This window comes from Pseudophryne corroboree, chromosome 5 (genome assembly GCF_028390025.1).
Source record: "Pseudophryne corroboree isolate aPseCor3 chromosome 5, aPseCor3.hap2, whole genome shotgun sequence".
NCBI lineage: Eukaryota > Metazoa > Chordata > Amphibia > Anura > Myobatrachidae > Pseudophryne > Pseudophryne corroboree.
Genome location: NC_086448.1, coordinates 414,804,920 through 414,832,730, shown reverse-complemented (window position 1 = coordinate 414,832,730; position 27,811 = coordinate 414,804,920). Strand labels below are relative to the sequence as shown.

The following is a 27,811-nucleotide window of genomic DNA, read 5'->3' as shown; positions in this document are numbered from 1 at the left end:
CACAGAGCCTACAGATACAATTTTCTTCAGCTAACAATCCATCACAATTTCTTCTATCGGATCGTTTTCTGATACTCGCCTTTGCTTGTTGGTTTGGTTGATCTTGGAAAACTACGCCTCCATCATCATAATCGGAACCCATTCCAGAACCTCTCTCGACCTCTATGGTACTCTCGCCGGAACAGACTGCTCTGGTCAACATCATGGTTAACATCAAAATCCGGATCACAGTCTCTTGGGGCAAGTCCATCTTTGAGGAGGAAATAGAGAAGAATGAGAAGGGGGAAAAAGAAATTTTAAGGGAGAGGGGCTGGGAAGTGGGGAAAAACAATAAAAGGGAGAGGGGAGTCGACAGCTGCTTTCGATCTTCAAGGCTCAGGTGCCGCCTCAGTCCTCCTGGAACAGACACTCCAGTGATACAACCTCTACCGTCTGTTCCTTATCACGGGACTTCTCGGGATCAGCAACCTTCTTGCAGTGGGATGAATGGACCCAAGTCTCTCTCTCAGCAACCTTCAATGCTGTGGTGCTAGTCAATAAGACCTGGTATGGTCCTTCCCATCTATCAATAAGACAACCTGAGCGTAGAAAATTTAGTATCATTACATAATCCCCAGGTTCAATGTCATGACAATTACTATCTGGTAAATCAGGAATCACCAACTTCAGATTATCATTTTGATTCCTCAACTGCTTACTCATGTTAATCAAGTATTTTACAGTTACTTCATTGTTACATTTCAAATCATCCTGAGGGTTAATCATGACATGCGGTTGTCGACCAAACAGAATTTCAAAAGGAGACAGATTAAGAGGGGACCTGGGAGTAGTTCTGATGCTATACAAAACAATGGGTAAAGCTTCTGGCCACGTCAATCCTGTCTCTGCCATTACTTTACTCAATTTATTTTTAATAGTGCTGTTCACTCTTTCGACCTTCGCACTCGCCTGTGGACGGTACGGAGTGTGCAGCTTGCTATCAATTCCCATCAACTTACACATTCCTTGAAAGACATCACCTGTAAAATGGGTACCCCTATCACTTTCAATGATTCTAGGGATACCATATCTACATACAAATTCCTGCACAATTTTCTTAGCTGTAAACATAGCGGTATTTGTAGCTGCTGGGAAAGCTTCGACCCAATTCGAGAAAACATCTATACAAACAAGTACATATTTCAAATTTCGACATGGGGGTAATTGAATGAAGTCAATTTGTATTACTTGAAAAGGGCCGCCGGCAGGTGGGATATGGGATGGTTCTGTAGGTATTGCCTTTCCAATATTCTTTCTCAGACAGGTAAGGCATGACATTGCTCTCTTACTCGCATGAGAGGAGAATCCTGGGGCGCACCAGTATGCTCTTACCAATTTGCACATCCCCTCCCTGCCTAGATGAGTCAGCCCGTGAGCTGCTTCAGCCAGACATGGAAGGTATGCCCTGGGGGCCACTGGTTTACCATGTCCATCCGTCCAGAGCCCTGAGGACTCCTGGCCATATCCCTTTGCCTTCCAGACTGCTCTTTCCTGTGTGGAACACAAATTCTGCATCTCACACAACTTCTGTGTGTTGATGGTATTAAATACCATCAACTGTGTGGTGTCTGTCCGTGTGGGGGTAGCAGCTGCAAGCTTTGCGGCTTCGTCTGCTCGGCTGTTACCAAGGGATACTGGGTCTTGACTATATGTATGTGCTTTACATTTGATAACAGCCACTCTGTCGGGTTCCTGTATCGCTGTTAGAAGCCTTTTTATATGAGCTGCATGCGCTATCGGTGTGCCAGCCGCCGTCATGAAATTTCTGAGCCGCCATAGCGTTCCGAAATCATGGACTACCCCGAAGGCGTATCTAGAATCGGTGTAGATATTGGCATACTTACCCTTAGCCAATTCACATGCTCTGGTTAGGGCGACCAGTTCAGCAACCTGGGCTGAGTGAGGTGGGCCTAGCGGTTCCGCTTCTATGGTGTCTTGGTCATCTACGACTGCGTATCCAGTACACAAGTCTCCCGAGTCTGACTGTCTGTGACAACTACCGTCCGTGTAGAACGTGAGTTCTGCATCTTCCAGTGGATTGTCACTGATGTCAGGCCTTGCGGTAAAATTTTGGGTCAAATATTCCATACAATCATGTGCATCTTCCTTTGCATTAAATCCTCCTTCCCCATCACTCTCACCTCCCACCCTTTGTGCCTGACCAGGCACACTTGGGAGAAATGTTGCAGGGTTTAATGCACTGCATCTCCTTATGGTGATGTTTACGGGGGCCATTAATGCCAATTCCCATCTTGTAAACCTTGCTGATGAGACGTGTCTGGTTTGGGCAGAATTCAATAAGGCAGATACCGCATGCGGTGTATGGATTGTGAGGTTGTGGCCTAGCACGACATCTTCGCTTTTCGTCACTAGCAATGCTATCGCCGCAACGCTACGCAAGCATGTGGGGAGGGATCGCGCTACCGTGTCTAGCTGAGCGCTGTAGTATGCAATTGGCCTGCTGGCATCACCGTGTTTTTGTGTTAGTACACCTGCTGCGCACCCAGCACTTTCTGTTCCGTATAGTTCAAAGGGTTTCCCATAGTCTGGCATACCTAGTGCTGGTGCCTGCGTTAGACACTGTTTGAGTCTCTCAAATGCTGTTTCGGATTCGTCTGTATGCGAAATCCGATCAGGTTTGTTTGAGGAGACCATTTCCTGCAAAGGTAGCGCCAATATGGAAAACCCTGGGATCCAATTACGGCAATACCCACACATTCCTAGAAACGTCCTGATCTGTTGCTGGGTTTGTGGCAGTGTCATGTCTCTAATGGCTTGGATTCTATCAGCGGTCAGGTGTCTCAGTCCTTGTGTTAGACAGTGTCCCAAATATTTTACCTTAGCTTGGCATAATTGCAACTTGTCTTTGGACACCTTGTGACCTGTGTCTGAAAGATGAAACAGGAGCTGTTTCGTATCCTTCAGGGATGCCTCCAATGAATCAGAACACAGTAGTAGATCATCCACGTACTGTATCAACACTGATCCACTCTCCGGTTGGAAAGACTGTAAACAATCATGCAAAGCTTGAGAAAATATACTTGGACTGTCTATGAAACCTTGGGGTAACCGAGTCCACGTGTATTGGACTCCCCTGTATGTGAATGCAAACAAATATTGGCTGTCAGGGTGCAGAGGTACCGAAAAGAAAGCGGAGCAGAGGTCAATAACAGTGAAAAATTTGGCAGTGGGAGGAATTTGCATTAGGATGACAGCTGGATTAGGCACTACGGGGAACTGACTCTCAACTATTTTGTTAATCCCCCTTAGATCCTGCACTAGCCTGTAACCCCTCCCCCCACTCTTTTTAACAGGGAGGATGGGACTATTTGCTGTGCTGGACGTTCTTACTAGAATGCCCTGTTGTAGCAAGCGCTCTATTACTGGGAAAACTCCTAACTCCACCTCTGGCTTCAGAGGATACTGTGGGATTTTTGGAGCTATCCTACCATCTTTTACTTGCACAACTACTGGAGCTACGTTTGCCATTAATCCAGTGTCCTGTCCATCTTTTGTCCAAAGTGACTCTGGTATCTGAGATGTCATCTCTTCTACTTGGGATGGGTTCCTATTTGTCATAATGGAATGTGACATTAATTTTGATGGGGAGTCTAACATGTCTCGTACTTCCTGAGCGTGATTCTCAGGGATGTCCAAGAATACACCTTCAGGAGTACAATAAATGACGCAACCCATTTTACATAGTAAGTCTCTTCCCAGGAGATTAGTTGGTGCCGATGCAGCCAGCAAAAAGGAATGCTTGGTATGCAAAGGCCCTATTGTAATCTCGGCTGGTTTGCTAACAGGGTAGTGCTGGACTACTCCTGTTACTCCCATGGCTGGAATTGTCCTACCAGTGGTTCTCATGCCCACTGTCGAATTTATCACTGACTTGGCCGCCCCTGTGTCTACAAGAAAGTTTAAAGTTTTACCAGCTACATTGATTGCAATCTCTGGTTCGCTTCCAAGACTGGCAATCAACTTAACTGGCTGCAGATTACAGGTATGGCCACACCCCTATTGGGTATGCTGACCTCCCTGAATCCCATTGGCAGCAACTACTTGTGGGGGAGTTAGCTGGGAACTACCAGAGGCATGCCAATCTCTGTTCGGGGGGTATCTTTTTGTTTCCCCTGTATGTGGCTCAAAACTCCGCCTCTGTGGACCCTGCTCCCAATGTCGTGTGTTGTGTTGTTGTCTAGGGGGTTGAAAAGATCTTTGTACATTCTTTGTTCTACATTCTCGTGCATAGTGTCCCGGTCTGTTACAAGAAAAACATGTTATTACACTTGCCTTACCCACAGGATTCGGTGGTACATACGCAGGCTGCCTTGTGGTCAGCGCCTGTATACTTACGGACATCAACTTATCACTTTGCGACTCTCTGTGCCTAGTGATATTTCTGTCGTGATCAATAGCAGCCTCTCTCAAGCCGGACACTGACAGACCTCGCCAGCATGGTTGCGTGGTCTGAACCCTAGTCTTTAATGTTTCCTTTAAACCATCCATCAGTACAGATACTGCTACTTCTCGATGGTTTGGGTTGGTCTTAATGTCTTCTATACCAGTGTACTTTGCCATTTCTAATAGTGCCCGGTGAAAATATTCTATTGCCGTTTCGGACTCCTTTTGCTTAATGGAAAATATTTTATTCCATTTAACAACGGCTGGGAAATACTCTTTTAGCTGTAAATTTATCCTTTTTACATTATCCTTGTTGTACACGTCTGTAAGCGGTACATCTTTATCCAATGCACAATCAGCTAAAAACTGAGTTGCATCAACATTGGAAGGTAAACAAGCTCTTAGCAGTATCTGCCAATCCTTGTTGGGTTCTACAGTGTTACCTAAATCCCTGATGTATTTTTGGCTAGCAACTAAATCCTTCCTGGGGTCAGGAAATTCGGACACTATTGTTCTTAATTCCATTCGGGAAAATGGAGTGTACATGGCAATGTTCCTTATGGGAGTGGCTCCAGACACATCTGTTTTTCCATTGGGAACTGCTATTACCCTTACAGGAGCAATTCTAACAGCCTCTTCCTGTGTAGATTCTACTGCTTGTTGTGGTACAATTGTTTCAGTGTAGTGCATGGTGCCGTACTTACCCGTTGACACGACCTCACCTATCCCTCCGCTAGGGGCTTTCACTAATCTCGTGGGTGTCGCTGTGCCTACTGTGGTCTCTGCTATGGTGGCTGCAAGAGAGAGAGCTGAAATTGTTGCTGAATCGTCTTCTTGATCACACTCCTGAGGAAGGTTCACAACAGGGTACAACTTGCACGGGTTAATACTTGCATGAGTTATTTGGTTAACATCATTAACATTTACAGTGTTACTAAGAGTTTGTGTTTTACAACCCAGTGCGTTTCTCTCCGCAATCAACTTCTCTCCTGCAATGTATGGTGGAGGAGGAGCTGTGGCAATCAACTTCCTGACTGCCCCAGATCCTGCCGCCAGAGCCAAACCTCTCTGTATCTCACCTTCCTGGTGCCATAACTGTAAACAATCATGATGCTGAATTCGTCTCTTTGTTGATTTTACGAGACATATCCTCCTCCTTAAATTTTGTAACACTTCTGGACTGAAGCTACCTATTCTTGGGAATTTGTCCCTGTCTTGTACAGTCATTCTCTCCCATTCATCACATAAAACCTCTGTGTGACTACCGTATTTTTCACACATTACATATCGTGCCGACCCAACTGGTCGGTTCTCTGAATCAACCCGAACCGAGGTTGATCGCCCCCTACCGGAACAAATGGCCCCCATAATCTGCAGGCGTTGCTTATTCCTCCTTGGATCTTTATCTCAAGGTTTTCAGCGAACCCTTACAAACAAACCAAGATGTCCTTGGGCAGGCCGGCGGTGGTGGTTTATCAAGTACCCCACTTACTTCTCGCCCACGTTGGCCAGTACTGCAATCACTGTAACCAGAGCTGCGGTACCCAACCCAGGGCCCCTGTGAACCTTTATTTACTGGGGCGCGTTCCCCAGCAAGTATCGGTTGTTGGATAGTTCCTGAGTGACCAGCGAACTTCCCTTCCAAAAAATAAAAAATTACACAAATCACGTCAGAATGTGCAAATAGCGTTTGTGACCACTTTACTCTAATGGTATTAGGTCAGATTACTAACTACTGCACACAATTACGTGCGGTCCAATCGTTCAGTACACGAGCACTACTTGTCATGTACTGAAAGATCAATGGAATCGATGTTTCCGGCCGCGATTCCTTCAGCAAGAGCTTATGGCCTATATGGGTTCTGCACCAACACCCCAGGCGTTGTGCCACTGGACTTTTATAGCGGACCTCTTTGTCTATTTTACCTGTTACCTTATGACCTCCTGGTCTTGTTACCTTATGACCTCCTGGTCTTGTTACCTTATGGTCCGCTATACTCTAATGCTCAAATATTATTTAACCAGGGATGCCTCCCTAGCCACCGTATATGTCACTTACACGTATGTCCCTTGACGAGTACCCGGCTTTCCTTTTGGTTCCACCTTAAAGTTGTATAAACTTTTGTATACAAAACCACACTCACTCAACACATGTACACTTCGTTTCTATATCTATTTCTGCGCAGAAATTGTCTTTAGGCCAAAAGTGTTACCAATTAGGAGCAGGATCTGTTAAACTAAATTTCAGATTTTTCCAAAAATAGATTTGCGTTATTTACCGCGTCGCGTTATCTACCGCTGTGCGTTAATTATCGCCTTTGCGTTAATTATCGCTTTGCGCTAATTCAACTTTTCGTGACGAGCTACGTGGGCGTAACCAGACGCTACGTTGCGTAATGTACGCTGCGTGCGTCTGCCTTTTGGATTGCGTACGCTAGTCTTTGTTAGCGACACGTGTACGCAATGCAAAGGATCCACCGTAACACAATATATACTTTTATCAATGTAAATGATCCCTGATCATCTACCGCAATCCACACTGACTGCCTTGTCTCCTAGACAAATCGTGTGTTGTTCTATACTTTAACTATTACCTTTACTATGAAATAACAGCAAATCTCTTTTTAGCACTTTCTATCAACTATAAAATTGGCAAACAGGAATAGTGATATACGAAAATGAAACAGAAATGCAGATATATGCGTGCGTACGCAAGACAAAAGAAAAATAAACAGTTTTAAAAAAGACACAAGCGTTTTGTTCTTACTTCCGGTTACCGGGTTCCTTCAGCACTCTTTATCTAAGCGAAGCAGACGCTTATCCCGCCAGCACTATGAGACAATCTCCCACCCTTTGCTGGGGGGATAATGTCTGCTGATCTACCTAGTGCAGATGTGAGAAGTATAGGACGAGTACCCAATTGACAATTCTAAATTCCGTTGTCAATATAAACAACCCTTTATGAAGTCTAAGAACACTGTACGCTGTTTGCTTAAGAAGTACCGTAATGGTACGCTATTGGCGTAGCGATCGCTCAGCCGTAGGCGAGACGCTCAAGCGTCACGTTCGCTCACGGCCCAGTGATCACAGGACACGTTATTGGCTATGTCTAGGGGAATGAATCGCTATGGCGTAGCATACGCTCGAGACCACGAGGAGGTCACCAGCGGCGCAGACGCTCACAACGCTATACCTTTATGTTAAAACCTTATACCAATGAAATACACTGAATACCTTAATGTGAGTACAGGGTGTAAATGCAACCTTGTGTAACCTGACTAACTACAAAGCTGCTTGAGCGTCACCGACGCTCAAGTGAACACTTAACACTATAGAAAATGCACAGATACTGGTTTAGGTTCCAAAGCCTACTAACTGTATTATATCTAATATACTTGTAAAAGGGGATAACAGTACAAATGATACACTACAATATAACAGAGACTTCCTAACCACAGAACTAAACAATAAATACAAAAAGACAATACTACACTGACCTAAATGCAATACAGTACAATACTATAATACTATGAGAGATATAAGGGAAAAGAGGAGAGAGAGAGATAGAGAGAGAGAGAGAAATTGGCTCACAGAAAGACAATGATTACGGAGAGAAACTTACGCACAAAGGGTATGATCGCCTGCGCCTCGATATCCAGCTCCCGGCTATCAGCAGATAACCGTTGATGAGAGAGTGAGAGCTGGATGTGGTCGGCCTGCCTATTTATGCCCCACACACAATGCAATCTCCTGGTCCTACAATCCCATTGTCCATTGGCCGAAGGAATTCGGCCCTGCATCATAACAAAAGGTCATAGGGTGATTCATACAGGTGGGCTGTGACGATTTCCAACAGCTCAGGTGGGTGGGAAACTGGGTTTCCCGCCGCATACCTGAGTATGGGTAAATAATAGAAATGGACATAAACTTCTTATGTCCATAACTATTCGCACGAGCGATTAATACGCTCCAAACCAACACCGGAATATTGCTAATTAAATACTCCTCCGATGGGTACCAAACACTGCTGTATGATTCCTGTTAGACCCTTCGTACGATATAAAGAGGGATTCCTCAGCTCTGGGACATTGTATTTTAACCAAACTTTCAGAATCTATCAAAGGGACCATGATCTATAAACTACATTAATTGTGAAAATATGTAACGAATGAGTCGCACGCTACGACTACATAAACTCTACCATAAATGCGCATACCGCGCCTGCGAGTGCACGCTATTGCGGGTATGCGCTTCCACGGGAGAGCGTACGCACGCGCAGCGTACGGACCAGTGTGCGGTGCAAATATGGCAACGTGCATTGAGACATTTTTCTGACTTTGACAATAACCATTTCTCAATCGATGGCAAATACAATAGAAATGAAAAGTCTACACATATTTTGCTATACTTTCATTTTTAAGGAAAGCAATACAATTAGATTGCTGCAGGTGGTCAAATTAAAGTATACCACAGAACATTTTCCTGGAGCATGGCAGATACAAACCAACCCTCGTTTTAAAATTTGGTAATTGGCGGGTCATCTATAGCTACTCTGGTAAGATACCATGTAGTATTTTTTTTAAACTATGGTGAATTTGTTATCTAGTGGAGAGTGGTAGAGAATCACTGTAAGGTTCTCATATCAGAAAAAAGCGTTCCACACTCTCTTTCTGTAGAAGTGTTTCTATCCAGTCCATCCTGAATATGAAGTTGAGTTTAGCATGAATAGGGGTATATGTGGTGGTGTACTATCTAACCATCCTCGTAATATTATTGTTCTTCCTGCCACACTGATTGCTAACAACAGTTTATTCTCCAAAATCATACTTTGATTTGGATAAAAAATTCCCAGAATTGCCCATTCTGGGGTAAATGGGACATAATTAATGAGCTTGGCTTCCGCATGTCTACAAATGAAATGCTAAAAATATTGAATGATGGGACAAGCCCATAAGCAATGGAAAGTGTCAGCCTCCTCTTCATGACATCTTAAACAAGAATGGCTGTCAGAGGTTCCAATATGAAAATGTCTGAGTGGGGATAAATAACTGTTATGATATGTATTTAAAAACAATTCTGTATACATACTAGCTGGAAGTGTTTTCTGAGAACACGGCAAAGCTTTTTCTAACAACGGCATCGTTCGGGTTGGAAAGTGGGTTAGCCACGTGGACATGCCACCCGAGATTTCAGAGTTCTCTTCCTTAGAAAGTTATAATTAATCGGTATCACTTTGCGCTTGGGTATGGAGTATGTCAGGAGGGTATCCAGTGAGTTATACCTATCTTTTTTTGAGAAATGCTATAAGACATGGGTCACATAAAATCATATCTGTAAGAATGCTAATGGATAGTGATGTATCATCACTTAAGGTGTGTATTCCTGCCAGCCGCCACATCGTGAAGGGGTGGGCAGCTATGCCATTGAGGAAATTAGGGTTCCGAATCAGGGTAAGATGGAGAGAATAATATGCGTTGTGACACAATCTGTGCCACAGTCTCCTAGTTGTCCACAGCAGCAGGTTCAACTTTAGCGACTCCAATATTTCCTGATCGTGTAAGTGGAGATAACAGATTAAGTCACAGTCATTCAAAAAGCTTTGTTCCAGGGATATATTAGCATACACAGAGGTTTTGAGAAGCCAATTTCGTAACTGTTTTAGGATAGCTGCATAATTGTAAATTGTGACATCTGGGAGATTTATGCCCCCATTAAATTTTGGTTGATGGGGTTTTCTTAGAGCTATTCTAGCTCGACCTCCACTCTATAAATGTTCAAATTATTGTATTCATTTGAAGGGTATCAGCCTTTGTCATGTTTAATGGCAGTGATTGTATAGGATACCAAAAGTGAGGGAGTGGCGCCATTTTTAGCAGATTCGCTCTCCCTAAAAAAGGATAGTTGTAAATGTTCCCATGTTTTTACATCCTCGGTGAGCACAGCATTTGCTTTTTTAATAGTTAACCTATATAGGTTATTTAGGTTATGTGGTAAGATGATCCCTAAATAGGGAATGTAATGTTTGGCCCACTGGAGAGGATATCATCAGCAAATACTTAGATTTTTACTTCTTGTTGACTCATCCTAATACCCTGGAAAGACTGTTCATTTTGGAAAAATTGTTGCAAAGGGTCTAGTGCTAGGTTAAATAGTAATGGGGATTGTGGGCGATCCTTGATGAGTGCCCCATTCTAAATGAAAGTGAGGTCCCACTATTCCATTGATTAGTTAAAGAGGCAGGGGGTCTTTGGTAGAAATAGCGAACTACATTGACAAAACCTGTATCGAAGGCCCTTTCCTCCGGTACTTTGAAAAAAATGCTGCCTTTACTCTCCTACATTGTAATACCACCTTCCAGAGCTTCTTTTTGTTCTGGGGTCAGTTTTGGTAATGTCATATCATTAAGGAAAGTATTCTGGATTTAAGCACCAATAGTGGAGGAGCGAAACAAGGCCTCAAAATGTTCCTAAAATTGGGACGCTATATCTCTTGATTTAGTTAATATAGTCCCATTGGAAGTGTGCTCTAAGGAAGTAATTGTGTGTCGTGATCTAGGTGGCTTAAATAATGAGGCTAAAGGCTTGCCTGCTTTATTTCCTCCGGTAGAATTTATTTTTTGTATTTTGTAAAGAGCATCTTGCTTGCATTGCTAAATCGTTTTCTAATAGTTGACGTGTTTGTTTGTAAGCGTGCATTGTTTCATCCGTGGGATTTTTTGGTATAGTGCTGGAACGAATCCAGCATTGTAGCTCATAACAGCTCTGTATTCTTGTGCTCTTCCACGGGTGACCTTTGCTAATTTGTGCAAGCAGTTGTCATCGCAACTTCTACAAACATGGCGAACAACTGTTCTGTACTGTTTCCACCAGTGAGCACAGGGGGTTATTCAGGTGTGTTAGCAAACCAAAAAAGAACACTAATGGGCAAAAGCATGTTGCACTGCAGGTGGGGCAGATGTAACATGTGCAGAGAGATTTGGTTGTGAGTGGGGTGTGCTCAAACTGAAATCTTAATTGCACTGTAAAAATAAAGCAGACAGTATTTAATATGCACATAAACAATATTACTCATCCAAATCTAAATCTCCACTCATCCAAATCTAAATCTCCCTGCCCCATCTGTAGTGCAACATAGTGTGCTTTTTTGGTTTGCTAAGAAATCTGAATAAGGCCCATAATACCAAAGAAAAGTACCATGCACACAGTTTCCCTATGCTGGCATATAACTGCAAAAGGGACCATCTCTAGCACATTCTCCAGAACCGAAAGAAGAGGATGTTTCACTGTAAATGGGGAATGGCTGGAATGGCTGTCACTGTAAATGTGGAATGGCTGTCACTGTAAATGGGGAATGGCGGTCACTGTAAATGGGGAATGGCTGGAATGGCTGTCACTGTAAATGGGGAATGGCGGTCACTGTAAATGGGGAATGGCTGGAATGGCTGTCACTGTAAATGGGGAATGGCGGTCACTGTAAATGGGGAATGGCTGGAATGGCTGTCACTGTAAATGGGGAATGGCTGGAATGGCTGTCACTGTAAATGGGGAATGGCTGTCACTGTAAATGGGGAATGGCTGTCACTGTAAATGGGGAATGCGGTCACTGTAAATGGGGAATGGCGGTCACTGTAAATGGGGAATGGCGGTCACTGTAAATGGGGAATGGCTGGAATGGCTGTCACTGTAAATGGGGAATGGCTGTCATTGTAAATGGGGAATGGCGGTCACTGTAAATAGGGAATGGCTGGAATGGCTGTCACTGTAAAAGGGGAATGACGGTCACTGTAAATGTGGAATGGCTGTCACTGTAAATGGGGAATGGCGGTCACTGTAAATGGGGAATGGCTGGAATGGCTGTCACTGTAAATGGGGAATGGCTGTCACTGTAAATGGGGAATGGCTGTCACTGTAAATGGGGAATGGCTGTCACTGTAAATGGGGAATGCGGTCACTGTAAATGGGGAATGGCGGTCACTGTAAATGGGGAATGGCGGTCACTGTAAATGGGGAATGGCGGTCACTGTAAATGGGGAATGGCTGGAATGGCTGTCACTGTAAATGGGGAATGGCTGTCACTGTAAATGGGGAATGGCGGTCACTGTAAATAGGGAATGGCTGGAATGGCTGTCACTGTAAAAGGGGAATGACGGTCACTGTAAATGTGGAATGGCTGTCACTGTAAATGGGGAATGGCGGTCACTGTTGACAGCAATGGACTATTTTAAGCTTTCTGCAATAACTAGTTAATCTTTATTTCTGCATCTGCCTACCACTGTCTCTCCTCATTCCAACTGTTCCACATCCCTGGTACTTATCCATAAATGCTGGCAATACTTCGACCTTACAGAAGCCACACACAGTAACCCCACAACTAGCTATAATTGACATTCTTATAAAACAAGGTACTGTAATGGAGCCTTGCACTTGATCCTCAATATATATATTTTTTTAATAGAAGAAAGGTAATATCAATGGCGCATGCAGGATGAAAGGGTATTTCTGAGTACCCAGAACCTCCTTTCCTCTTCGGCAGGCCAATTGAAGTACACATTTTTAGTAATTCAACACATGGTTTTCAATATAACATAAATATCTCTGAAGATTGGATACTACAAAAGTATCCTCTTTGATTTTGATAAAGCAAATAAACACTTAGTGAATATGTGTTAACATGGCAATACGTTTACATCTCTTCATGCATAAAAAAAAAGAACAAAAATCACCATACAAAAAGTAATATACTGGTTATCCTAGCCACTGCACAATATTCCTGAGAAACGGTGTGGCAAATAATTGGTCAAAAGTTGTAAGCCTAAACAATGATGTATTATCTTTTAGTGCCAACTGAGTAAGTTTTTCCAGGTTAATAGCAGAGCCAACAGCAATTGCACTTGTTACAATGCTATTAGCTCGAAGTGAACTCAGGGCCTGGGCAAAATTCTTGTTGCTGTTCATGCCATCAGTTACGAAGACAAAAGACACTTCTGCAGTGCTTCTTGCACCCATACGTGTACCCGGTTGACTTTTCACAATGTTTTTCATGGCATAAAGAATAGCTGTACCAATATGGGATGATGAGTCATAGTATACAGCTTTAGAAAGCAATGTCTGAATATGAGTTAGGTTATAAGAGAAATCTACAAGCACATTTTGCTGAGTTTCATCTCCGTATTGGATTACTGCAATTCTGGCCCCACTTAAGTCCTCTTCATTTGCTGCAAGCATCAGTTCCTCTGCTATGTGCTTTATAAATCTCAGTACCTGCACAAAATTCTCCTTACCCGTTCTCTCTGAACCATCCACAAAGAACACAATGTCCACAGGTCGACCTATTAATGCTCCAAGTCTCACTGCTGAAATACACAAAACACAGAATAATGTCTCCTATTTAGTTACCCAGCTACTTTTGTTAATATTATTGATACCTAATCAAAATTCTTAATTTTCTTCTGTGAAGTACCTGATTCATTGCTCAATGAGGTGGAACCTCACTATATGGTGTGTGCATGTAATGCTGTGCCTTTATCTAGATTACTACAACAGTTTTAGTCATATTGACCATAACGGTTGGGTACGGGATCCCGGTTGTCAAAATCCCATCGCTGGAATCCCGACTGCCAGAATGCCGACAGAAAGGTGAGCAAAACGAAGACCCTTGCGGGGTTGCTGCGCTTGACACAGGTTCTATTCCCCCTCCATGGGTGTTGTGGACACCCAGTAATAGCCTGTGAAAATCTCTGAGATTCCAGCGAGTCTCCTCTGATTTTTAAATGCAATAATTTACTACGCAAAACCAGATAGTTTTGCCTTTTGAGCAATCACTGCTTTAAAAATATGGTTGTTACATAAGCCTCATACATAGCAAACCTCCCAACTGTCAATACATACTGTACCTCCCAACTGTCATGCTTGGCAACTGTTATGCTTTGGACAGGACAGTCCCTCTTTTTGGGGACTGTCCTACAGTCCCACCTGCGAGCTATAGTTGGGCATGGTATGTACAGAGTGGGGTAGAGCCTCGGGAGCGCCTAATTTGAAACCTCATTTGTTGGGAAATATGCAACAGTATTCACACATTTAAAATGATACTGTAGCTTATGCTTGTAAGCATGTGCATACTGACCTACAGTTTAACCCTCTGCTATGGGAATGGCAGGAGCAGAGATGACATAATCTGGTACATACACTTCACTTGTCATTCCACTGAAAATATGTGTCCTCTGATACCAAATGCTCAGGTGTCCCCCACACACCACAACAAAAAAATGCATTCAGCCAGTGTTCACGCCAAAATCAATTATGGTAGTAAGTAAATAACAGTCCTCAGAATGACCTTATATGAACTGTATAAATCCATCATTCATTTTGGGATTGCAGTTTAAATACATACAGTAGATTTAATAGCTATATGCAATGTAAAACACCTAAATTATAATAAACATCTGATTGGTTTTCCCATGTGAATTTAATTATTCTTATGGACAGATTTGGTTTTATTTTTTATTATATGAGGAAAGAAGACAACCTACTGTATGAAAAAATATATTTTTATACTAAAGAAGAACTCTTGCTGATAAGAGCCCATCCTGGCATTGAGCTGGAAGCAGAGTTATCACTCCAGGGTCCTCATCCCAGCTGTTTTCATGCTGGCAGACAGGTGACCGACACCTCTCGGTAATCCAGGCATCAGAACCCCGACCTCCGGCATCCCAAAGGTATGTAATCAGGGGGGGGGGGGTTAGGGCTAGGGCCTTTAACCACCATCCCCCGGAGTCTTAGCCCTAGCCGTCCCCCTGAGATTAGCCGTAGCCATCACCCCCACTATCTTAACCTGCCTGGGGTGGTGGCTAGGGCTAAGGGTAGGGGGGAGGGGAGAGGTAAATTAATTACCCTGTCGGCATTCTAAAAGTCAGGATGCCGCGGTCAGTCATATGACCGCCAGCATCCCAACTGCGGAATTTCCTATAACACCCATCAAACCTGCGTGCGTGCAGCAATTGCGTGGCTAGTTGTGTGGCGAATGCATCGGTTGAGGGAGATGGAGACTGCTCTGGAGGAGCTCTGATGCAATAGTCCATAGTCCACTATAAGCTAAGACCATCTTGAGATGGCATTAGCTACCAGGGCCCAGCACTGCAATTATTTGCATTCAAGAGCTTGGTAAGTCTGACTGCATAGCAGCCCCCATAGAAAACGTGGGGGCTGCTTTGTGATCAGAAACGAGAGACCACTGCAGATATCGGAGATATTCACTGGGGTCCTTCCAAAGTAAACCATGGAGAAAATAGTGGCAAGTACAGCACGATAATACCAGTTATCCACACATTTTGTTTCATAAATATACAGAAACTAAGTTAAACGGTTTTGTTTTATGGATTTTTTTTCCTGCTGGTAGTTATTGAAATTGGGTGCAAAATTCTTTTTCTTTTTTTCTTCACAAGTGATTCAGAATATGAACACCAGAATGTCAACATGCACTTTACGCTGACACCCTATATGTCTACATTCAATAATGTTGACATGGTTATAATGTGTAATGTTGACATGGTTATAATGTTGACATCCATAATGTCGACATTTAACACGTCAATACCAGAATTTCAACATCTTAAAGTAATAATAATTCTGGTGCAACGTGTTAATTGTCAGCATTTTAACCATGTCAAAATTATTGAATGTCGATACGTTGGTTGTAAGTATATTATAGGACCAAAACCCAAATATGGATACTTTTAATTAGTCTCTGCAGTTTTTTTTGTTGCACAATTAAATGTCCAAATAAATACATTGCATTCATACATGAATAAATAAATAAACAAATATATTTTCCAAAAACTCAACCTAGCATACAAGGTTTCCCCTCATTCATCTCCCAAGTGCACAATGAGCACAACAACTGACATCACTCTTCTGTTCATACTGTTCTCTTTTATCATTCATTACTTTCTGTGGCTGACAGAAGTTGGGGCGAGGTGGGAGTCGTCATATCTATGATGGTGCCTCTTAAAATGAGGTGCTCACTTTGGGGCATATTTACTAAAATTCAGAATTTTGTCCTGTTAAATATAATTTCTTATTGCCGCACATTTGGATAATAAGGAATGTACCAAATGTCTCTTCCCGGACCTCAGGCTCTAATAAGAGTGTTCCGGCAAAGAGAAGTAACATGATATCTTACAATATCACTTTACTTAACAGTATGTACATGGCAAGTCTAATGCACACGCACAGCCATTGCCTGTGCATGCACGAGTATGGGTTGAAAGGGAGGGTCCCAAAGGATCCTTCTCTGAAAAGAAACAAATGCTTTGCATTCTAGATTATGGTAAATTTAGCAGGCCCCCATGGAAACCTATGAGCAGGGACGTAGAGAGGGTGGAACAAGTGGAGCTCGAGCTCCAGCCATCGGTGGGGACAGAAGGCGCCAGCTCACTGCACAGCTGAGAGCCGGGATCTCGGGCAAGGGTAGAAGGATGACTAGAAGAGAGGGAAGGGGTGGCCACCACACTGCCTGCATATTGCATATCACTGATTGCACAGTGCAGAGAGTCCAATGCAGTGCGGTGTGTTGTTTGGGAAAAGGGGAGGTTTGAAGGCTTGTGAGAAGAACTTTCCTGGCTGTCAGGGATCTGCATTTAGTGATCTGGAACATGCAGGCAGTGTGGTGGCCACCCCTTCCCTTTCTTCAGCCCTTTCCTTCTACCCACGGAGGTCCAGTCTGGCAATCACATAGAAGCTCCGCCCCTCCAGGCTGGAACGAGGAGCTGCTCTGCTGCTGCCCTTTTGGTGAGAATAACTGTGTATACTGGGGGTAATTCCAAGTTGATCGCAGCAGGAAATTTTTTAGCAGTTGGGCAAAACCATGTGCACTGCAGGGGGGGGGGGGGGGCGGGCGATATAACATTTGCAGAGAGAGTTAGATTTGGGTGGGTTATTTTGTTTCTGTGCAGGGTAAATACTGGCTGCTTTATTTTTACATTGCAATTTAGATTGCAGATTGAACTCACCACACCCAAATCTATCTCTCTCTGCACATGTTATATCTGTCCAAACCTGCAGTGCACATGGTTTAGCCCAACTGCTAACAAAGTTCCTGCTGCGATCAACTCAGAATTACCCCCACTGTGTGTTTATGTCTGTGTATACTAGAGATGTGCACTTGAAATTTTTCGGGTTTTGTGTTTTGGTTTTGGGTTTGGTTCCGCGGCCGTGTTTTGGGTTCGACCGCGTTTTGGCAAAACCTCACCGAATTTTTTTTGTCGGATTCGGGTGTGTTTTGGATTCGGGTGTTTTTTTTTAAAAACACTAAAAAACAGCTTAAATCATAGAATTTGGGGGTCATTTTGATCCCAAAGTATTATTAACCTCAAAAACCATAATTTCCACTCATTTTCAGTCTATTCTGAATACCTCACACCTCACAATATTATTTTTAGTCCTAAAATTTGCACCTAGGTCGCTGGATGACTAAGCTAAGCGACCCTAGTGGCCGACACAAACACCGTGCCCATCTAGGAGTGGCACTGCAGTGTCACGCAGGATGGCCCTTCCAAAAAACCCTCCCCAAACAGCACATGACGCAAAGAAAAAAAGAGGCGCAATGAGGTAGCTGTGTGAGTAAGATAAGCGACCCTAGTGGCCGACACAAACACCGGGCCCATCTAGGAGTGGCACTGCAGTGTCACGCAGGATGGCCCTTCCAAAAAACACTCCCCAAACAGCACATGACGCAAAGAAAAAAAGAGGCGCAATGAGGTAGCTGTGTGAGTAAGATAAGCGACCCTAGTGGCCGACACAAACACCGGGCCCATCTAGGAGTGGCACTGCAGTGTCACGCAGGATGGCCCTTCCAAAAAACCCTCCCCAAACAGCACATGACGCAAAGAAAAAAAGAGGCGCAATGAGGTAGCTGTGTGAGTAAGATAAGCGACCCTAGTGGCCGACACAAACACCGGGCCCATCTAGGAGTGGCACTGCAGTGTCACGCAGGATGGCCCTTCCAAAAAACCCTCCCCAAACAGCACATGACGCAAAGAAAAAAAGAGGCGCAATGAGGTAGCTGTGTGAGTAAGATAAGCGACCCTAGTGGCCGACACAAACACCGGGCCCATCTAGGAGTGGCACTGCAGTGTCACGCAGGATGGCCCTTCCAAAAAACCCTCCCCAAACAGCACATGACGCAAAGAAAAAAAGAGGCGCAATGAGGTAGCTGTGTGAGTAAGATAAGCGACCCTAGTGGCCGACACAAACACCGGGCCCATCTAGGAGTGGCACTGCAGTGTCACGCAGGATGGCCCTTCCAAAAAACCCTCCCACCCACCCTTATGTTGTATAAACAGGACATGCACACTTTAACCAACCCATCATTTCAGTGACAGGGTCTGCCACACGACTGTGACTGAAATGACGGGTTGGTTTGGACCCCCACCAAAAAAGAAGCAATTAATCTCTCCTTGCACAAACTGGCTCTACAGAGGCAAGATGTCCACCTCATCATCATCCTCCGATATATCACCGTGTACATCCCCCTCCTCACAGATTATCAATTCGTCCCCACTGGAATCCACCATCTCAGCTCCCTGTGTACTTTGTGGAGGCAATTGCTGCTGGTCAATGTCTCCACGGAGGAATTGATTATAATTCATTTTAATGAACATCATCTTCTCCACATTTTCTGGATGTAACCTCGTACGCCGATTGCTGACAAGGTGAGCGGCGGCACTAAACACTCTTTCGGAGTACACACTTGTGGGAGGGCAACTTAGGTAGAATAAAGCCAGTTTGTGCAAGGGCCTCCAAATTGCCTCTTTTTCCTGCCAGTATAAGTACGGACTGTGTGACGTGCCTACTTGGATGCGGTCACTCATATAATCTTCCACCATTCTTTCAATGGTGAGAGAATCATATGCAGTGACAGTAGACGACATGTCCGTAATCGTTGTCGGGTCCTTCAGTCCGGACCAGATGTCAGCATCAGCAGTCGCTCCAGACTGCCCTGCATCACCGCCAGCGGGTGGGCTCGGAATTCTGAGCCTTTTCCTCGCACCCCCAGTTGCGGGAGAATGTGAAGGAGGAGATGTTGACAGGTCGCGTTCCGCTTGACTTGACAATTTTCTCACCAGCAGGTCTTTCAACCCCAGCAGACTTGTGTCTGCCGGAAAGAGAGATCCAAGGTAGGCTTTAAATCTAGGATCGAGCACGGTGGCCAAAATGTAGTGCTCTGATTTCAACAGATTGACCACAGTGAATCCTTGTTAAGCGAATTAAGGGCTCCATCCACAAGTCCCACATGCCTAGCGGAATCGCTCCGTGTTAGCTCCTCCTTCAATGTCTCCAGCTTCTTCTGCAAAAGCCTGATGAGGGGAATGACCTGACTCAGGCTGGCAGTGTCTGAACTGACTTCACGTGTGGCAAGTTCAAAGGGCATCAGAACCTTGCACAACGTTGAAATCATTCTCCACTGCGCTTGAGACAGGTGCATTCCACCTCCTATATCGTGCTCAATTGTATAGGCTTGAATGGCCTTTTGCTGCTCCTCCAACCTCTGAAGCATATAGAGGGTTGAATTCCACCTCGTTACCACTTCTTGCTTCAGATGATGGCAGGGCAGGTTCAGTAGTTTTTGGTGGTGCTCCAGTCTTCTGTACGTGGTGCCTGTACGCCGAAAGTGTCCCGCAATTCTTCTGGCCACCGACAGCATCTCTTGCACGCCCCTGTCGTTTTTTAAAAAATTCTGCACCACCAAATTCAAGGTATGTGCAAAACATGGGACGTGCTGGAATTTGCCCATATTTAATGCACACACAATATTGCTGGCGTTGTCCGATGCCACAAATCCACAGGAGAGTCCAATTGGGGTAAGCCATTCCGCGATGATCTTCCTCAGTTGCCGTAAGAGGTTTTCAGCTGTGTGCGTATTCTGGAAAGCGGTGATACAAAGCGTAGCCTGCCTAGGAAAGAGTTGGCGTTTGCGAGATGCTGCTACTGGTGCCGCCGCTGCTGTTCTTGCGGCGGGAGTCCATACATCTACCCAGTGGGCTGTCACAGTCATATAGTCCTGATCCTGCCCTGCTCCACTTGTCCACATGTCCGTGGTTAAGTGGACATTGGGTACAGCTGCATTTTTTAGGACACTGGTGAGTCTTTTTCTGAGGTCTGTGTACATTTTCGGTATCGCCTGCCTAGAGAAGTGGAACCTAGATGGTATTTGGTAACGGGGGCACACTACCTCAAGAAATTGTGTAGTTCCCTGTGAACTAACGGCGGATACCGGACGCACGTCTAACACCAACATAGTTGTCAAGGCCTCAGTTATCCGCTTTGCAGCAGGATGACTGCTGTGATATTTCATCTTCCTCGCAAAGGACTGTTGGACAGTCAATTGCTTACTGGAAGTAGTAAAAGTGGTCTTCCGACTTCCCCTCTGGGATGACCATCGACTCCCAGCAGCAACAACAGCAGCGCCAGCAGCAGTAGGCGTTACACGCAAGGATGCATCGGAGGAATCCCAGGCAGGAGAGGAATCGTCAGAATTGCCAGTGACATGGCCTGCAGGACTATTGGCATTCCTGGGGAAGGAGGAAATTGACACTGAGGGAGTTGGTGGGGTGGTTTGCGTGAGCTTGGTTACAAGAGGAAGGGATTTACTGGTCAGTGGACTGCTTCCGCTGTCTCCCAAAGTTTTTGAACTTGTCACTGACTTATTATGAATGCGCTGCAGGTGACGTATAAGGGAGGATGTTCCGAGGTGGTTAACGTCCTTACCCCTACTTATTACAGCTTGACAAAGGCAACACACGGATTGACACCTGTTGTCCGCTTTTCTGTTGAAATACCTCCACACTGAAGAGCTGATTTTTTTTGGTATTTTCACCAGGCATGTCAACGGCCATATTCCTCCCACGGACAACAGGTGTCTCCCCGGGTGCCTGACTTAAACAAACCACCTCACCATCAGAATCCTCCTGGTCAATTTCCTCCCCAGCGCCAGCAACACCCATATCCTCCTCATCCTGGTGTACTTCAACACTGACATCTTCAATCTGACTATCAGGAACTGGACTGTGGGTGCTCCTTCCAGCACTTGCAGGGGGCGTGCAAATGGTGGAAGGCGCATGCTCTTCATGTCCAGTGTTGGGAAGGTCAGGCATCGCAACCGACACAATTGGACTCTCCTTGTGGATTTGGGATTTCGAAGAACGCACAGTTCTTTGCGGTGCTTTTGCCAGCTTGAGTCTTTTCAGTTTTCTAGCGAGAGGCTGAGTGCTTCCATCCTCATGTGAAGCTGAACCACTAGCCATGAACATAGGCCAGGGCCTCAGCCGTTCCTTGCCACTCCGTGTGGTAAATGGCATATTGGCAAGTTTACGCTTCTCCTCCGACAATTCTATTTTAGGTTTTGGAGTCCTTTTTTTACTGATATTTGGTGTTTTGGATTTGACATGCTCTGTACTATGACATTGGGCATCGGCCTTGGCAGACGACGTTGCTGGCATTTCATCGTCTCGGCCATGACTAGTGGCAGCAGCTTCAGCACGAGGTGGAAGTGGATCTTGATCTTTCCCTAATTTTGGAACCTCAACATTTTTGTTCTCCATATTTTAATAGGCACAACTAAAAGGCACCTCAGGTAAACAATGGAGATGGATGGATACTAGTATACTTATGGATGGACTGCCGAGTGCCGACACAGAGGTAGCTACAGCCGTGGACTACCGTACTGTGTCTGCTGCTAATATAGACTGGATGATTGATAATGAGATGAAATCAATATATATATGTATGTATATATAATATCACTAGTACTGCAGCCGGACAGGTAGATAATATATTTATTAGGTAATGATGACTGATGACGGACCTGCTGGACACTGTCAGCTCAGCAGCACCGCAGACTGCTACAGTAAGCTACTATACTCTATAGTAGTATGTACAAAGAAGAAAGAAAAAAAAAAAACCACGGGTAGGTGGTATACAATTATGGATGGACTGCCGAGTGCCGACACAGAAGTAGCTACAGCCGTGGACTAACGTACTGTGTCTGCTGCTAATATAGACTGGATGATTGATAATGAGATGAAATCAATATATATATGTATGTATATATAATATCACTAGTACTGCAGCCGGACAGGTAGATAATATATTTATTAGGTAATGATGACTGATGACGGACCTGCTGGACACTGTCAGCTCAGCAGCACCGCAGACTGCTACAGTAAGCTACTATACTATAGTAGTATGTACAAAGAAGAAAGAAAAAAAAAAAAACACGGGTAGGTGGTATACAATTATGGATGGACTGCCGAGTGCCGACACAGAGGTAGCTACAGCCGTGGACTAACGTACTGTGTCTGCTGCTAATATAGACTGGATGATTGATAATGAGATGAAATCAATATATATATGTATGTATATATAATATCACTAGTACTGCAGCCGGACAGGTAGATAATATATTTATTAGGTAATGATGACTGATGACGGACCTGCTGGACACTGTCAGCTCAGCAGCACCGCAGACTGCTACAGTAAGCTACTATACTCTATAGTAGTATGTACAAAGAAGAAAGAAAAAAAAAAAACCACGGGTAGGTGGTATACAATTATGGATGGACTGCCGAGTGCCGACACAGAGGTAGCTACAGCCGTGGACTAATGTACTGTGTCTGCTGCTAATATAGACTGGATGATTGATAATGAGATGAAATCAATATATATATGTATGTATATATAATATCACTAGTACTGCAGCCGGACAGGTAGATAATATATTTATTAGGTAATGATGACTGATGACGGACCTGCTGGACACTGTCAGCTCAGCAGCACCGCAGACTGCTACAGTAAGCTACTATACTATAGTAGTATGTACAAAGAAGAAAGAAAAAAAAAACACGGGTAGGTGGTATACAATTATGGATGGACTGCCGAGTGCACACACATACTGTATACAAAGATATATATATATATATATATATATATATATATATTGTGTACTGGAGAGATATCAGCGCCACGGATGCAGTATCTTATGTGTGACAACTAGAATGGGAACACTACAAGTAGTGTACAAAAAACCGCTTATTGCATTTGCACTCCCTATTTATATATCAGGGTGTCAGCTCATTTACCTCAAATGAATATAGGTATTGGTACTGTTACCTATAGAAAATGGTTATGTGGACAGGGGATGAGGTAGTGGAGAGCGACCAATGGTGCCAATAGATTGCTAAAAGCAGTATATATATAAAAAAATATAGATTTATTGTAGTGGAACGCACTATACAAAATACTGGTTATAAAGACATGATTATAAAAACATATAAGTTCATAAAAAGAGTATATATATGACTCATACGAAAAATCAGTGAGATAAAAGAAAATTAAAAAATGGTATTTAAAAATTTTTTGGGGAATAAAAGGAAAAAAGCATGGTAACATAAAACCCTATGTGTTATTTAAAAACCTAAAAGTATCACTCCAGTATAGAAGGTACAAGATACTAAACAGGTTAAAAAGGCACACGGGAATATAGGCTTTCATAAACTTTTTTAAAAAATAGAGGAATCAGAAAAATAGCTTAGCTTTGTGGTGAGGTTAGATCAAGGAATAGCACCCAACGCGTTTCGTCCTATCTGGACTTCATCAAGGGGTGATTTGAGACTAGAGACAGACCTTACTTATATACCAGAAATGACAGGAAGTGATGTAAACCTCATTTCCTGTAATCAATTAACATGACTTATTTAAATGCTATAAAAACTGTGTAATATCATGCTGTGTTAAATACAGTTATTTGATTTAAGCTATGGAGAGGAGAAACGAGTGAAAAATATTGTCAGAAATAGCTGAAATACATTAAAGACGCTCAGAGCCGCAGACTTCCGGTCCGGGCTCTGCGTAACGTCATATCCGCCCCTCTTCCGGTGTCCGGCGCTTCGTACTGCGCCTGCGTAGGTTCTGTGCGGCGGAAGTTCACTGTGTTGTTTATACTCTCCGGGGCGGTTGCCTGGATACCCGGCGGACGTGTTGAATGGCAACGTTAGAATCTCGCGCCCGCCATGTTACTGTAGTCTGAATACATAGTGGACCAATGTTTGTGGCGGACATGTTTTAAGAGTCTATATCCATAGAATGTTGTCTGTTTTTCAAGTTGGATCCAAACTTTGGTCAGCTCCGGATTATATAGAAAACAGAGGAAGGATCGATTCAGTATAACCGGGCAATAATTATAAATGTAGAAGACAAGGTTGCTGGATTAAAATTGTATAAAAATTGGGGATTTACGATAAATATGATAACCCATTATAAACATGAGACATTAATAGGAAGGAGGAAAAAATATATATATTCTTATATACATATACACTAAGGGAATATAATCTGCTGCTGGGGATAAAACCTTTAGTGATGCACTGGAGTAAATAAAATATACATAAAAAAATATATATTTATGAAAAAATATATATATATAAAAATATGAAAAAAATAATACATATATACACATTAGTAGGTCATTCATAAGTTGTTCCATCATGTATTTACAACACCCGGTCTTCCAAGTAGGTCTCCCATCCTTGTACTAGCCGAGCCCAGCCTTGCTTAGCTTCCAAGATCGGACGGTATTGGGCGTCTCCAGGCTGGTATGATTGTAATAGTAATGTGGAAATATAGGGATAGACCTTAAGTGTAAATAACAGACTGATGACGAGAGTTATTTAATACTTTTATAGTATAGTTTTATTGTAATGGGGATACCTAACCTAAAAATAATGTGGTAAGAGAGACAACATGTATCAAGAATAAGGATAGGGATAGGAATATTTCTGGGTTTTGGGGATTCCTTGTGCAATCTTTTCTTACAGCACCTGGTCTCCCCTGGCGGTCACCCATCCAGGTACTGGTCAGGCCCAACACTGCTTTGCTTCCAAGATCGGCCGGAATTGGGCATGTCCAGTGTGGTATGGCTGTAACGAGGAAGCAGAGTTTTTCTTGCAAACCCAGGACGAGAAGGGAGAAATAGGGGAGAAGTTGGGATTGAGATAGTACGAAGAATAGGTAGCTTACGTTACAAGAAGGGTGCTATTTCGTATCCTTCGTTGAAGCCATCTGGATGGAGAGTGTTCAATTCGTAAATCCAGAACATTTCTCTCCTGGAAAGGAGGTTGGAAAGGTCACCCCCTCTTTCTCCCAACGATACCAATTCGATGCCTTTAAAGGTTAGTGTCTCTGGATCCGAGTTGTGGCATTGATGGAAATGTCTCGATACTGCGTGTGTGAGGACTTTGTTCTTTATATTCCTAATGTGTTCTTGGATGCGAAGTTTCAGGATTCTTTTGGTTTTGCCAATATACTTCAGACCACAGGGACACTCCAGAAGATATATTACAGATGATGTGTTACAGTTGATGAACTGTTTGATTCGGTATTCCTTCTTGGTGTTAGTGTTATTGAAGGTTTTCCTGTTATGGTGAAGATATTTGCAAATGTTGCACTTTCCACACTTAAAACTGCCCACACATTTCGGCATCGGATTCCTAATTTCAGGGTTTCTTAGCATGCTGGGTGCCACCAAGTCTTTCAAGCTTTGTGATTTTCGGAATACTAATTTGGGTTCTTTGGTAAGGTATTCCTTTAGAATGGGGTCCATGAGTAAGATGTGCCAGTGTTTTTTGAGTGTTTGTTTGATGAGTTTCTCATGTCTGCTGTATGTCGTAATGAACTTGACATTGTCTTCCCTATTTTCCTTAGCTTTATATTGCAGAAGTTCGCCCCTTTCCAATTCTTTTGTTCTAGCCATAGCTCCTTCCAGGAGTTGTGCAGGGTAACCCTTTTCCTTGAATCTCTCCTTGTAGATTTCCAGTTGTTGATCTCTTTCTTCCTTTTTCTTGCAGTTGCGTGCTATTCTATTGAACTGCGAGAATGGGATATTGTCTTTCCAATGTTGTCGGTGATTGCTCTTGTAGTGCACGTAGCTATTCATATCCACCTTCTTAATAAAATTGCTCGTGATAATATCACTACCTGAGTGCGTCAGGACCAGGTCTAGAAATTCAATCCTTTCAGTGTCCTCCATTGCTGTGAAACTGAGATTCATATCATTTGTCGAGATGTGTGTTAAAAACTCTTTAAAGATCTGTTGCTCCCCTTCCCATACGATCAAAATGTCATCAATATATCGTTTATAAAAGATAATGTTATGCTGGTACGGATTGTTTGTAAAAATATGTTTGTTTGTAAATACATGATGGAACAACTTATGAATGACCTACTAATGTGTATATATGTATTATTTTTTTCATATTTTTTTATATATATATTTTTTCATAAATATATATTTTTTATGTATATTTTATTTACTCCAGTGCATCACTAAAGGTTTTATCCCCAGCAGCAGATTATATTCCCTTAGTGTATATGTATATAAGAATATATATATTTTTTCCTCCTTCCTATTAATGTCTCATGTTTATAATGGGTTATCATATTTATCGTAAATCCCCAATTTTTATACAATTTTAATCCAGCAACCTTGTCTTCTACATTTATAATTATTGCCCGGTTATACTGAATCGATCCTTCCTCTGTTTTCTATATAATCCGGAGCTGACCAAAGTTTGGATCCAACTTGAAAAACAGACAACATTCTATGGATATAGACTCTTAAAACATGTCCGCCACAAACATTGGTCCACTATGTATTCAGACTACAGTAACATGGCGGGCGCGAGATTCTAACGTTGCCATTCAACACATCCGCCGGGTATCCAGGCAACCGCCCTGGAGAGTATAAACAACACAGTGAACTTCCGCCGCACAGAACCTACGCAGGCGCAGTACGAAGCGCCGGACACCGGAAGAGGGGCGGATATGACGTTACGCAGAGCCCGGACCGGAAGTCTGCGGCTCTGAGCGTCTTTAATGTATTTCAGCTATTTCTGACAATATTTTTCACTCGTTTCTCCTCTCCATAGCTTAAATCAAATAACTGTATTTAACACAGCATGATATTACACAGTTTTTATAGCATTTAAATAAGTCATGTTAATTGATTACAGGAAATGAGGTTTACATCACTTCCTGTCATTTCTGGTATATAAGTAAGGTCTGTCTCTAGTCTCAAATCACCCCTTGATGAAGTCCAGATAGGACGAAACGCGTTGGGTGCTATTCCTTGATCTAACCTCACCACAAAGCTAAGCTATTTTTCTGATTCCTCTATTTTTTTAAAAAGTTTTTGAAAGCCTATATTCCCGTGTGCCTTTTTAACCTGTTTAGTATCTTGTACCTTCTATACTGGAGTGATACTTTTAGGTTTTTAAATAACACATAGGGTTTTATGTTACCATGCTTTTTTCCTTTTATTC

At 43.3% G+C, this 27,811-nt stretch overlaps 1 protein-coding gene and 2 pseudogenes across 1 annotated transcript in view; all 3 read right to left on the bottom strand.

Moving 5' to 3' along the window:
* Positions 1-13,042: 13,042 nt before the first annotated feature.
* The window catches only part of LOC134929608 (collagen alpha-2(VI) chain-like), a 69,896-nt gene continuing 55,127 nt past the window's right edge, over positions 13,043-27,811 (bottom strand). The window contains exon 5 of the mRNA XM_063925195.1: positions 13,043-13,795. Within this exon, the coding sequence (XP_063781265.1) occupies positions 13,188-13,795 (608 nt within the window). The 3' untranslated portion in view covers positions 13,043-13,187. The remainder of the gene's footprint in view (positions 13,796-27,811) is intronic.
* Positions 24,983-25,101, bottom strand: LOC134930133 (5S ribosomal RNA; annotated as a pseudogene).
* LOC134931506 (5S ribosomal RNA) lies at positions 25,301-25,419 on the bottom strand (annotated as a pseudogene).